The sequence below is a fragment of the Haematobia irritans genome, chromosome 1, assembly GCF_050003625.1.
Source record: "Haematobia irritans isolate KBUSLIRL chromosome 1, ASM5000362v1, whole genome shotgun sequence".
NCBI lineage: Eukaryota > Metazoa > Arthropoda > Insecta > Diptera > Muscidae > Haematobia > Haematobia irritans.
In genome coordinates, this window is record NC_134397.1 from 247,279,980 (window position 1) to 247,295,367 (window position 15,388).

Here is a 15,388-nt window from a genome sequence, read left to right on the forward strand (position 1 = left end):
ACAAATGAATTACACACTTGACAACATTTTCTAAAGAAATAGAATTTTGACAAAATTTTATATAGAAATATAATTTTTCTATAGAGAGACAATTTCTTATAGAAATAAAATTTTGAAAAAAATTTCTATAGAAATACAATTTTGACAAAATTTATATAGAAATAAAATTTTGACAAAAATTTTATAGAAATACGATTTTGACAAAATGTTTATTGAAATAAAATTTTGACAAAATTTTCTATAGAAATAAAATTTAGACAAAATTTTCTATAGAAATAAAATTTTCACAAAATTTTATATAGATGTAAAATTTTTACAAAAAATGTTGTATAGAAATAAAATTTTGACAAAATTTTGTAGAGAAATAAAATTTTGACAAAATTTTCTATAGAAATAAAGTTTTGACAAAATTTTCTATAGAAATAAAGTTTTGACAAAATTTTCTATAGAAATAAAATTTTGACAAAATGTTATATAGATGTAAAATTAAAAAAAAAAAAAAATGTTCTATAGAAATAAAATTTTGACAAAATTGTCTATATAAATAAAATATTGACAAAATTTTCTATATAAATAAAATATTGACAAAATTTTCCATAGAAATAAAATTTTGCAAAATAAGAGTTTTTTGTTTGGTAGACTTTTGGTAAAATTTTCTCCAAATTTTCGGAGATTTTTTTGGCTCGAGTGGCAACCCTTTCTGTAGAAATAAAATTTTGACAAAATTTTCTATAGAAATAAAATTTTGATAAAATGTTCTATAGAAATAAAATTTTGACAAAACTTTATATAGTTGTAAACAAAAAAATGTTCTATATAAATAAAATATTGACAAAATTTTCCATAGAAATAAAATTTTTCAAAATAAGATTTTTTTGTTTGGTAGACTTTTGGTAAAATTTTCTCAAAATGTTAGTAGATTTTTTGGCTCGAGTGGCAACCATTTCTGTAGAAATAAAATTTTGACAAAATTTTCTATAGAAATAAAATTTTGACAAAATTTTCTATAGAAATAAAATTTTGACAAAATTTTCTATAGAAATAAAATTTTGACAAAATTTTCTATAGAAATAAAATTTTGACAAAATTTTCTATAGAAATAAAATTTTGACAAAATTTTCTGTAGAAATAAAATTTTGACAAAATTTTCTATAGAAATGAAATTTTTACACAATTTTCTGTAGAAATAAAATTTTGACAAAATTTTCTATAGAAATAATATTTTGACAAATCTTTCTGTAGAAATAAAATTTTGACAAAATTTTCTATAGAAATAAAATTTTCTGTAGAAATAAAATTTTGACAAAATTTTCTATAGAAATAAAATTTTGACAAAATTTTCTATAGAAATAAAATTTTGACAAAATTTTCTATAGAAATAAAATTTTGACAAAATTCTTTGTAGAAATAAAATTTTGACAAAATTTTCTATAGAAATGAAATTTTGACAAAATTTTCTATAGAAATGAAATTTTGACAAAATTTTCTGTAGAAATAAAATTTTGACAAAATGTTCTATAGAAATAATATTTTGACAAAATTTTAACAAAATTTTCTTAGAAATACAATTTTGACAAAATATTTTATAGAAATAACATTTTCTATACAAATAACATTTTGAAAACATTTTCTATAGAAATAAAATTTTGACAAAATTTTCTATGGAAATAAAGTTTTGAAAAAATTTTCTATAGAAATAAAATTTTGAGAAAATTTTTAATAGAAATATAATTTTGAGAAAATTTTTATATAGAAATCAAATTTTGACAAAATTTTCTATAGAAATAAAATTTTCTGTAGAAATAAAATTTTGACAAAATTTTCTATAGAAATAAAATTTTGAAAAAATTTTTTATAGAAATAAAAATTTGTCAAAATAAAAAAATAAAGAAAATATTTCTTTTTACCTATGAGGTACTTAAATTTTCTATATAAATAAATTGTTGATCAAATCTTATAGAAATAAAATTTTGATAACTTTTTCTATAGAAATAACATTTTAATAAAATTTTCTATAGAAATAAAATTTTGACAAAGTCTTCAATAAAATAAGATTTTGAGAAAACTTTAAATATTAATAATATTTAGGGAAAATTTTTAATAGAAATAAAGTTTTGAGAAAATTTTCAATAGAAATAAAATTTTGAGAAAATTTTCAATAGAAATAAAAATTTGAGAAAATTTTCTATAGAAATAAAATTTTGAAAACATTTTCAATAGAAATAAAATTTTGACAAAACTTCTATAGAAATAAAATTTTGTCAAATTTTTTATCTATAGATGTAAAATTTTGTAATTTTTTTTTAGAAATAACGTTTGGTCAAAATATTCTATGGAAATAAAATTATGACAATATTTTCTATAGAAATAAAATTTTGACAAAATTTTCAAATGTTACTAGATTTTTTTGGCTCGATTGGCAACCATTTCTGTAGAAATAAAATTTTGACAAAATTTTCTATAGAAATAAAATTTTGAAAAAATTTTCTATAGAAATAAAATTTTGACAACATTTTCTATAGAAATAAAATTTTGACATAAGCTTCTATAAAAATAAAAATAAAAAAAATCTATATAAATAAAATTTAGACAAAAAGAAAAGAATGCCATGAAATTTAATATTAATCCAGTTCTCTGATGGCAATCGCATACAATATCATATTTTTCCCAAATACATTATTGTGTAAGCACTGTAAGTACTTACATGACACCTTTACATAAAGAATCAATAAGATCTTCGTTAAAGTAACACTCATATATGTATGGAGATGATGAAGGGACCATGGCATATTCGCAATTTGTCATGCATCTTACGTTCACTTAAATTGTGGTGGTGATGGTGTGCAAGTGCAAGAATATTTACTTACTGTTAATTTGATATTTAATTTAAGGAAATGTATTTCCTGACGCATCGTCTGACACAGACCTGTAATCGCATGTTTCGTGGCAGGATAAACACTGAATAGGGGCACAGCCACATCCGGTATTCGATGTCCTAGAATGCTGCATTTACACAGGATGGCAATCGAAAAAAAAGAGAGAAAACAAGAAGGCGATAAAGAAAACATGAAACGTTAAGCAATTAAATGTTGATGAAGGAAGAGCAATCAAAGCCAAGGCAATTGATGTGTCATGGAACATGGATCGTGTAGTTGCGTAGGTGCAAACACAACTTGACGATGGAAGGATGCCGCCAATGGACAATCCATCATGGATGAAATTCGTTTGCTTCTCTGTATGTTTGTTTGATGTCAATGCGTAACATAAGGAAACGAATTTAACCATTCCAATTAGTGTCCAGAGAGCGATATAAGTGTATTGGTTTCATTTGCACTTCCTTGCACAAATTTAAATCTGCTGAGCCGAAAATCCTTTAAAATGCGTAAAGCTGTTTTTCAATTATGCAAAAATGTGTCCTTTTTATGTGGGACAACAACTTGAACTTTTCACCTCATTGCTTGCCTTCAATAATGTGAGTTTGTATTGAATTGAATATTGAATTGAATATTTATTTATTTGAATTGATGTAAGTGATACTTTGCTCTGTTTTTGCATTTCCATCATCATTATTGTAATAATTACTTTGCCATGGCATACACAATGACCCAGGAAAAAAAGGACTTCCAGGAAAATGCAAGGAATTTTACAAGGTCTTGTTATAGGATGGAAGTACACTGTACAAGTAGAAAAAGCTTTATTATTATTACTAACCATATTTCTCATTAGAATTGAGCCAACGAAACAACTTCAAAATTTTCTTTGGAAATAAAAATTTGAAAAAATTTTCTTTTGGAAAGAAAATTTTGACAAAATTTTCTTTGAAAATAACATTTTGACAAAATTTTCTATAGAAATAAAATTTGACAAAATTTTCTAAAGAAATAAGATTTTGACAAAATTGTTTAGAGAAATAAAATATTGACAACATTTTCTATAGAAATAAAATTTTGACCAAATTTTATAGAGAAATAAAACTCTAACATAATTTTCTATAGAAATAAAATTTTGACAAAATTTTCAATAGAAATAAAATTTTGACAAAATTTTCTATAGAAATAAAATTTTTACAAAATTTTCTATAGAAATAAAATATTGACAAAATTTTCTATAGGAATACAATTTTGACAAAATTTTTTATAGAAATAAAATTTTGACCAAATTTTCTATAGAAATAAAATTTTGACAAATTGTCTATAGAAATAAAATTTTTGACAAAATTTTCTATGGAAATAAAATTTTGACAAAATTATCTATAGAAATAAAATTTTTGACAAAACTTTCTACGGAAATAAAATTTTGACAAAATTTTCTATATAAATAAAATTTTGACAAAATTTTCTATATAAATAAAATTTTGACAAAATTTTCTATAAAAATAACATTTTAACAAAATTTTTGTATAGAAATAAAATTTTGACAAAAATTTCTATAGAAATAAAATTTTGACAAAATTCTCTATAGAAATAAAATTTTGACAAAATTTTCTATAGAAATAACATTTTAACAAAACTTTCTAAAGAAATAAAATGTTGACCAAATAAAATAAAATATTGAAAAATTTTTCTATAGAAATAAATTTTTGACAAAATTGTCTGTAGAAATAAATTGTTTGACAAAATTTTCTATAGAAATAAAATTTTGACAAAATTTCCTATAGGAATAAAATTTTGACAAAATTTTCTATAGAAATAAAATTGTGACAAAATTTTCTATAGAAATAAAATTTTGACAAAATTGTCTATAGAAATAAAATTTTTGACAAAATTTTCATGGAAATAAAATGTTGACAAAATTTTCTATAGAAATAAAATGTTAACAAAATTTTCTATAGAAATAAATTTTTGACAAAATAAAATAGAAACAAAATTTTGACATAGTTTTATTTAAAAACAAAATTTTGACATAATTTTCTTTAAAAATAAAATTTTGACAACATTTTCTATAGAAATAAAATTTTTACAAAATTTTTTATAGAAATAAAATTTTTACAAAATTTTCAATAGATATAACATTTTAACGAAATTTTCTATTGAAATAAAAATTTGACAAAATTTTTATATAATATTAAAATTTTGACAAAATTTTCAGTAGATATAAAATGTTGACAAAATTTTCTATATAAATAAATTTTTGACAAAATTTTCTATAGAAAAAAAATTTTCACAAAATTTTCTATAGAAATAAAATTTTAACAAAATTTTCTATTGAAATAAAATTTTGACAAAATTTTCTATTGAAATAAAATTTTGACAAAATTTTTTATAGATATAACATTTTGACAAAATTTTCTATAGAAATAAAATTTGGACAAAAATTTCTATAGAAATAAAAGCTTCACCAAATTTTCAATAGAAATAAAATTTTGACAAAAATTTTCAATAGAAATAACATTTTAACAAAACTTTCTAAAAAATAAAATGTTGACCACATAAAATAAAATGTTCACAAATTTTTCTATAGAAATAAAATTTTGACAAAATTGTCTATAGAAATGAAATCTTCACAAAATTTTCAAAAGAAATAACAAAATTTTCTAAAGAAATAAAATGTTTACCAAATTTTCTAAAGAAGTAAAATATTGACAAAATTTTCTATAGGAATAAAATGTAGGCAAAATTTTTTATAGAAATAGATTTTTGACAAAATTTTTATAGAAATACAATTTGGACCAAATGTTTATTGAAATGCAATTTTAACAAAATTTTCTAAAGAAATAAAATTTTGACAAAATTTTCTATAGAAATAAAATTTTGACAAAATTTTCTATAGAAATAAAATTTTGACAAAATTTTCTATAGAAATAAAATTTTGACAAAATTTTTTATAGAAATAAAATTGTGACAAAATGTTCTAAAGAAACAAAATTTTGACAAAATTGCTATAGAAATAAAATTTTTGAAAAAATTTTCTATGGAAATAAAATTTTGACAAAATTTTCTATAGAAATAAAATGTTGACAAAATTTTCTATAGAAATAAAATTTTGACAAAATTTTCTATAGAAATAAAATTTTGACAAAAATTTCTATAGAAATAAAAGTTTCACCAAATTTTCAATAGAAATAAAATTTTGACAAAATTTTCAATAGAAATAATATTTTAACAAAACTTTCTAAAGAAATAAAATGTTGACCAAATAACATAAAATTTTGACAAATTTTTCTATAGAAATAAAATTTTGACAAAATTGTCTATAGAAATAAAATGTTTGACAAAATTTTCTATAGAAATAAAATTTTGACAAAATTTTCTGTAGAAATAAAATAGGAAAAGAGATATGTTTGTACGAATTTATTTCGGCATAAGCCGGCTATCATGCAAAACCTTTTTTCGGAAGGTTCAAGTGTGGTTCATTGTTGGGTTTAATGAACTGCCTGAATTTATTCTGATCATTGGTTGATAGTTTTGCTGCAAGTAGGGGATGCTGATGAGGAATGTGGTAATTCCGAAACGTGCGTCCATCCAACCATCTTGCGGTCTATAGGGCTTTGCCCAAATAAATTTGACAAACATTCTTATCCTCTGTTGGTTAAGCTACACTTGTAGTTTAGTCAATGTATGTCACAAATAAAATTGTGACAAAATTTTCTACAGAAATAAAATTTTGACAAAATTTTCTATACAACTAAAATTTTGACAAATTTTTCTATAGAAAAAAAAATTTTTGACAAAATTTTCTATAGAAAAAAATTTTAACAAAATGTTCTATAGAAGTCAATTTTTGACAAAATTGACTCTTGAAAAATTATTTTATGGAAATAAAATTTTGTCAAAATTTTATATAGAAAAATATCTTGACATAATTTTCTATAGAAATAAACTTTTGACAAAATTTTCTATAAGAATACAATTTTGAGAAAATTTTCTATAGAAATAAAATTTTGACAAAATTTTCTATAGAAATAGAATTTTGATAAAATTTTCTATAGAAATAGAATTTTCTATTGAAATAAAATTTTGACAAAATTTTCTATAGAAATAAAATTTTGACAAAATTTTCTATTGAAATAAAATTCTTACGAAATTTTCTATTGAAATAAAAATTTGACAAAATTTTTATATAATATTAAAATTTTGACAAAATTTTCTATAGAAATAAAATTTTAACAAAATTTTATGTAGAAATAAAAATTTTTACGAAATTTTCTATAGAAATAGAATTTTAACAAATTTTCTATAGAAATAAAATTTTGACAAAATTTTCTATAGAAATACAATTTTGACAAAATTTTCTATAGAAATAAAATTTTGACAAAATTTTGTATAGAAATAAAATTTTGACAAAATTTTGTATAGAAATAAAATTTTGACAAAATTTTCTATAGAAATAAAATTTTTAAAAAATTTTCTATTGAAATAAAATTCTTACGAAATTTTCTATTGAAATAAAAATTTGACAAAATTTTTATATAATATTAAAATTTTGACAAAATTTTCTATAGAAATAAAATTTTGACAAAATTTTCTATAGAAATAAAAATTTTTACGAATTTTGACAAAATTTTCTATTGAAATAAAATTCTTACGAAATTTTCTATTGAAATTAAAATTTGACAAAATTTTTATATAATATTAAAATTTTGACAAAATTTTCTATAGAAATAAAATTTTAACAAAATTTTCTGTAGAAATAAAAATTTTTACGAAATTTTCTATAGAAATAGAATTTTAACAAATTTTCTATAGTAATAAAATTTGGACAAAATTTTCTATATACATTTTTTACCAATCGAAATCACTATCAGTTTTCTTGTACGTTTACACCATTTGTTTAAGATTCCTCTAATATGTAAAAAATTATTTTCTTATAGTAGGCCGTATTTAAGTACAAAAACGAATATTAACAAATAGCCTTTGTTAGAATTTAACCCCATTCTAATATTTTCCCATACAACATTCTCTAGACACACAAGATTGAAACATATTATTCTTTTAGAATTTAGAATAAACTAATATAGATAAATGTAATGTCATGGCTTCTTTTATGCGCTTTTAAGTCACTCATTTGTAAAATTGCCTATTTTCGTTCGTACGTCTGGTATGCTGGTGTGTTAAAAGTTCAAAGTCATGGTGTATCCCCAGTGCTTACGCAGCATTATCGTAAACGGCGAACAGACAGAGCAGATTCGCACATTCGCATATTGAATAATGAGAATGGTTATGGTGGCGATGATATGGCCATCAAATGTGTTGGCATATTGGCAAGAGCTGTTGCCATTCAATCGATTTTTAAGATGATAAGTTCAAATTAATAACACTCATACGCCCGGATGGCAGCGATTTTTTTTGTCGCTCACTAGACGCATGTGATTGAGTTTCCCCGCAATGGTCTAGACCCTAAGTGAGTATTATACAGCGGTTTTTTGTATGGATCTTCCGGTAATGTACTGCCATACTTTACCAATACCGTTCAGGTAATGAAGGTTTCGCATCTGTTTGTATGTGTGTGTGAGTGTTAGGATGATATGCTCTGGCATGCCTGCATTGGCGGCATTTCGAAGAACAGAAACACTTAATGCACTGGCATAAAATGACATTATGCATTAAACAATGTCGTAAATACTTAATTGTGTTTAATAATTGAGTTATTTTCCATTTTATTTGCGTTTATAGCTCACATATGCCATACACCAGCTATCCAACACAGTCATCTCTGGGAATTTGGCTAAAGTTGCCCCAGTCACTATTCTACAAAAGCTTGAGGCCTGATGCATTCCCCGTATAAGTGCAATGGCATGAAAACATGGAAAACAGAGTTACACTAGGGTTGGAAATGGAAAAAACGTTGACTCCTCATTTCATTTTTGAAGTACGAGAATAAAAACAAAATTACGTCAGGACTAACGGTGGATGAACCATTGTCAAAATTTTATTTCTATAGAAAATTTTGTCAAAATTTTATTTCTATACAAAAATCTTCTCAAAAAAAAATTTCAAAATTTTATTACTATAGAAAATTTTTTATAAAAATTTTATTTCTATAGAAAATTATGTCCAAATTGTATTTCTATAGAAATTTTTATAAAAATTTTATTTCTATAGAAAATTATGTCCAAATTTTATTTCTATAGAAAATTTTGTAAAAAATTGATTTCTATAGAAAATTTTGTCATGATTTAGAAAGTTTTGTCAACATTTTATTTCTTTAGAAAATTTTGTCAAAATTTTATTTCTATATAAAATTTTGTAAAATTTTTATTTCCATAAAAAAATTAAATATTTCAAATATTTCTATAAGAATTTTTATTTCTATTTTGTCAAATTTTTATGTCTATAGAAAATTTGGTCATATTTATATTTCTATTGAAAATTTTGTCAAATTTTTATTTCTATAGAAAATTTGTCAAAATTCTATTTCTATAGAAAAATTCGTAAAAATTTTATTTCTATACAAAATTTTGTTAAAATTTTATTTCTATACAAAATTTTGTTAAAATGTTATTTCTATAGAAAATTTTGTCAAAATTTTATTTCTTTAGCAAATTTTGTTAAAATGTTATTTCTATAGAAAATTTTGTCAAAATTTTATTTCTTTAGAAAATTTTGTCAAAATTTTATTTCTTTAGCAAATTTTGTCAAAATTTTATTTCTATAGAAAATTTTGTGAAATTTTTATTTCTATAAAAATTTTGTCAAAATTCTATTTCTATAGAAAATTTCGTAAAAAATTTATTTCTATAGAAAATTTTGTCAAAATTTTATTTCTATAGAAAATTTTGTTAAAATGTTATTTCTATAGAAAATTTTATTTCTTTAGAAAATTTTGTCAAAATTTTATTTCTTTAGCAAATTTTGTCAAATTTTTATTTCTATAGAATATTTGTCAAAATTCTATTTCTATAGAAAATTTCGTAAAAATTTTATTTCTATACAAAATTTTGTCAAAATTTTATTTCTATAGAAAATTTTGTCAAAATTTTATTTCTTTAGCAAATTTTGTTAAAATGTTATTTCTATAGAAAATTTTGTCAAAATTTTATTTCTTTAGAAAATTTTGTCAAAATTTTATTTCTTTAGCAAATTTTGTCAAAATTTTATTTCTATAGAAAATTTTGTCAATATTTTATTTCTTTAGCAAATTTTGTCAAAATGTTATTTCTATAGAAAATTTTGTCAAAATTTATTTCTATAGAAAATTTTGTCAATATTTTATTTCTTTAGCAAATTTTGTCAAAATTTTATTTCTATAAAAAATTTTGTCAACATTTTATTTCTATAGAAAATTTTGTCAACATTTTATTTCTATAGAAAATTTTGTCATCATTTTATTTCTATGGAAAATTTTGTCAACATTTTAGTTCTATAGAAAATTTTGTCAACATTTTATCTCTATAGAAAATTTTGTCATCATTTTATTTCTATGGAAAATTTTGCCAACATTTTATTTCTATAGACAATTTTGTCAACATTTGATTTCTATAGAAAATTTTGTCAACATTTGATTTCTTTAGAAAATTTTGTCAACATTTGATTTCGCTAGAAAATTTTGTCAAAATTTTATTTCTATAGAAATTTTTGTCAAAATCTCATTTCTATAGAAATTTTTGTCAAAATCTCATTTCTATAGAAAATTTTGTCAAAAGTATATTTCTATGGAAAATTTTGTCAACATTTTATTTCTTTAGAAAATTTTGTAAGAACTTTATTTTTATAGAAAATTTTGTCACGATTTTATTTCAATAGGAATTTTTGTAAAAAATTGTATTTCCATAGAAAATTTTGTCAACATTATTTCTATAGAAATTTTTGTAACATTTTATTTCTTTAGAAAATTTTGTCACGATTTTATTTCTATAAAAAATTTTGTCAAAATTTAATTTCTATAGAAAATTTTGTTAAAATTTTATTTTTATAGAAAATTTTGTCAAAATTTTATTTCTATAGAAAATTTTGTCAAAATTTTAGTTCTATAGAAAATTTTGTCAAAATTTTATTTCTATAGAAAAATTTGTCAAAATTTTTATTTCCATAGAAACTTTAGTCAAAATAATGCTAACAATCTATCAAACAGTAAAACTCTACCATTTTTGCTAGAGTTCTACCATCGCGGGAGAACCGTGATTACCGGCTTATATTATCCAGTATAATAAATTCGATCGATATCGAATATACGACATTTATTGTATTCACTAATGATACCAGGTAGCAGGGCTGTGGAGTCGAGCCAATTTTGCTCGACTCCGACTCCAGCATTTTTCATCAGCTCGACTCCGACTCCGGTGTCGACTCCGGGTAATATAACTAAATCTCATTTTAATACCACTAATTTGTAGTTCTATTGTGGGGGTACCGTAAGTGGATCGATATAAAGTATCGTATTTATTTATGTGTGCAAAGAAAGGTCTTAATTTCACATTAGATGCCAATTGAACTCTATATTTCAAATTTAGGGCAATGTTTAATAAATAAAATAATGATATAAATACCCATCATAATATGAGAAGATACCAACGGTATATGTTATGTATTTGTGGACCAAAATTATTGATACTATCTCAAATCCTTTAAATTTGTTGCGAGCTATATAAAGGTTTATATTCCCATATGCATGAATTTGAATCTGAATCGATTTAGACAAAATTGTATATACTTCTACAAAATCTATGTACTTAAAATTTAAATCTAACGTTATGGGACGTAACACAATTTTAACAAAAAATAAAAATGCAAGGAAAGTCTAAAGTCGGACGGGCCGATTATAATATACTCTGCAATACTTTGTATTTAGATCTACATTTTGATAAAATCTCAAATCAGACTTCTACAAAATCTCAAGCAATATTTGGGAAATATTTATAATTGTTTAGACAATATCGCAAAAATGCATTTATGATTCATTTATTGAAAAATTTGAAAATTTGAGTAATTTCTACAAGTATTAGACTTAGCAGTGAGTATCAGTGAGCATACAATTTTGGAAAAATGTTTGTCTAGTAAATAAAATTTTGCAAAATTTTATATAGAAATAAAATTTTGCAAAATTTTCTACAGAAACAAAATTTTGACCAAATTTTCTATAGAAATAAAATTTTGACAACATTTTTTATAGCAATCAAATTTTGACCATATATATAGAAATAAAATTTTGAATAAAATTTTTATAGAAATAAAATTTGGCAAAATTTTTTATAGAAATAAAAGTTTGAAAAAATTATCAATAGAAATTCAATTAAAAAAAATTGTATAGCAAACAAAATAAATAAAAAACAATTTTAGAAAAATTTTTGTGTAGTAAATAAAATTCTGCAAAATATTCTACAGAGACAAAATATTGACTAAATTTTCTATAGAAAAAAAAATTTGACCAAATTTTCTAATAAAAAATCTATTACTATAAAATTTTGGCAAAATTTTCTATAGAAATAAAATTTTGCAAAATACTCTATAGAAAAAAAAAATTTTGACTCAATTTTCTATAGAAATAAAATTTTGACTAAATTTTCTATAGAAAAAAATATATAGTAATAAAATTTTGAATAAATTTTTGATAGAAATAAAATTTTGACAAAATTTGCTATAGAAATAAAATGTTGACAAAATTTTTTATAGAAATAACATTTTGACAAAATTTTCTATAAAAAACAACTTTGAAAAAATTTTCTGTCAATATTTCACATATGTATATGGCTTTAAAATAAAATTAAAAAAAATAATTTCGATTGTTCGAAATATTTCAAATAAATTGATACGGGCATTAAAATGGATCGGTCCAGCCCATTTGCTAGTCTAACATTCTAGGAAACATAAAAATATAGCTGTAATTGGAAGTTGATTTTCATTTACAATCATGCTGTACATTGATCGAATGAATAACGCAATGGAAACTAATTTGCGTAAAAACTTGCTTAGTTACAAAAATGTGAAGTGTTTTAAAAAATTTGGTTTAGCCGGAGTCCGAGTCGAGCAAAATTTTTACGACTCCGACTCCAGCAAAATCTTCAGACTCCGACTCCAAGACTCCGACTCCGACTCCAAGACTCCGACTCCGACTCCGGCTCCACAGCCCTGCCAGGTAGTTAACCGGTCACCCTCGTATTTCGCTCATACAACGAACTTCAATTTGTGCATTAATGCAATTTTGTGCGACACTTTATTCGGTGCTCTATCATGTTTAATGCCGCAAGTGCTGAAACACTAAATTTAAAGTCATCAACGTCGTCAACAAAAACGGCAAGTAAACAGAATTCGGTTGCATGCATGATGATGACGATGATGATGATGGTAACATCAGTGCGTGTAACATCGTCATCATCATAATCATTGGGACACACGTTTGCAAATGTATGCGTTTGCAAGTGTATTCATGCGACATGGATGTATTTATGCGTGATATGGCAATCGCTGTAACCAGAATCTGAGACTGGGATCTGAATGCAAATTGCAGTAATCAACACAGAAATAAACAAAGGACAAAAACAGACGTCATTAATGCCATTTGTAAACCACAATTGCAAAACAAAAACAAATTCAACAGTGTCAGCAAAATGAAACGATTTCAATCAACAAACCATTGGGTCTGTCTCAGTGACACTTTTGAGCAAGAGACAGAGTGCTCATAAATTCCCTTGTTCTCACCCATACAAACCAATATATATGCCTTTTCATTATCTCTCAATGCTAATGCATAACTTAGTGTGCCAACATAAGCATAGCGATAGGGGTTTGTCAAAATATTATTTCGATAGAAAATTTTGTCAATTTTTTTTCTATAGAAAGTATTCTCAACATTTTATTTCAATAGAAAGTTTTGTCAAAATTTTATTTCTATAGAAAATATTGTCAAAATTTTATTTCTATAGAAAAACTTTCTATAAAAAAACTTTCTATTGAAATAAAACTTTGACAAACTTTTCTATAACAATAAAATTTTGACAAAACTTTCTATTGAAATAAAATGCTGAGACAATTTTCTCTAGAAATAAAATTTAGATAAAATTTTCTATAGAAATAAAATTTAAACAAAATTTTCTATAGGAATAAAATTTTCTACAGAAATAAAATGTTGACAAAATGTTATATAGATGTAAAATTAAAAAAAAAATGTTTTATAGAAATAAAATTTTGACAAAATTTTCTATATAAATAAAATATTGACAAAATTTTCCATACAAATAAAATTTTGCAAAAAAAAAGATTTATTGTTTGGTAGACTTTTGACAAAAATTTGACAACATTTTCTATAGAAATAAAATTTTGACAAAATTTTACATAGATGTAAAATTTAAAAAAAATGTTCTATAGAAATAAAATTTTGAGAAAATTTTCTATATAAATAAAATATTGACAAAATTTTCCATAGAAATAAAATTCGTTTGTTTTGTTATTGTTGGTTTATTCTTCAATCATTTTGTTGTTTTTGATTTCAGCTTAAAACCATGCATTGACTAAACTACAAGTGTAGCTTAACCAACAGAGGAAAATATTTTTTGTCAAATTTATTTGGGCAAAGCCCTATTGATTGCAAGATGGTTGGAGCCACCGTGGTGCAATGGTTAGCATGCCCGCCTTGCATACACAAAGTCGTGGGTTCGATTCCTGCTACGACCGAACACCAAAAAGTTTTTCAGCGGTGGATTATCCCACCTCAGTAATGCTGGTGACATTTCTGAGGATTTCAAAGCTTCTCTAAGTGGTTTCACTGGAATGTGAAACGCCGTTCGGACTCGGCTATAAAAAGGAGGTCCCTTATCATTGAGCTTAACATGGAATCGGGCAGCACTCAGTGATAAGAGAGAAGTTCACCACTGTGGTATCACAATGGACTGAATAGTCTAAGTGAGCCTGATACATCGGGCTGCCACATAACCTAACCTAAGATGGTTGGATGGACGCACGATTCGGAATTACCACATTCCTCATCGGCATCCTCTACTTGCAGCAAAACTATCAACCAATTATCAGAATAAATTCAGGAGGTTCACTAAACCCAAAGTGAACCACACGTGAACCTTTATGATAGCCGGCCTTTGCCGAAACAAATTTGTACAAACATATCTCTTTTCTTTTGCCACTGTCAAATCAACGATTTGAGTGCAGTTGGCTGGGGTTATTTTGAGCATGCTTCCTCTTACTTCATTCGTTTTTCTTTGTTATTGTTGGTTTATTCTTCAATCATTTTGTTGTTTTTTATTTCAGCTATAGGGCTTTGCCCAAATAAATTTGAAATTTTCTATAGAAATAAAATTTTGACAAAATTTTCTATAGAAATAATATTTTGAGAAAATTTTCTATAGAAATAAAATGTTTACAAAATTTTCTATAGATATAGAATTTTGACAAAATTTTCTATAGCAATAATTTTTTTCTCTATATTTTCTATTTCTATAGAAATATTTTATATATTTTTTGTTAAAATTTTATTTCTATACAACATGTTTTTTTTTTAATAA

The 15,388-nt window shown here is 23.0% G+C and overlaps 1 protein-coding gene across 3 annotated transcripts in view; it reads right to left on the bottom strand.

The window, feature by feature from the left end:
• Positions 1 to 15,388, bottom strand: part of rdhB (retinol dehydrogenase B) — a 36,445-nt gene that overhangs the window by 15,270 nt on the left and 5,787 nt on the right. For all 3 annotated transcript variants that reach the window (XM_075288530.1, XM_075288525.1, XM_075288521.1), the window contains one exon: positions 2,868 to 3,003. In XM_075288530.1, the coding sequence (XP_075144645.1) occupies positions 2,868 to 3,003 (136 nt within the window). The remainder of the gene's footprint in view (positions 1 to 2,867; positions 3,004 to 15,388) is intronic.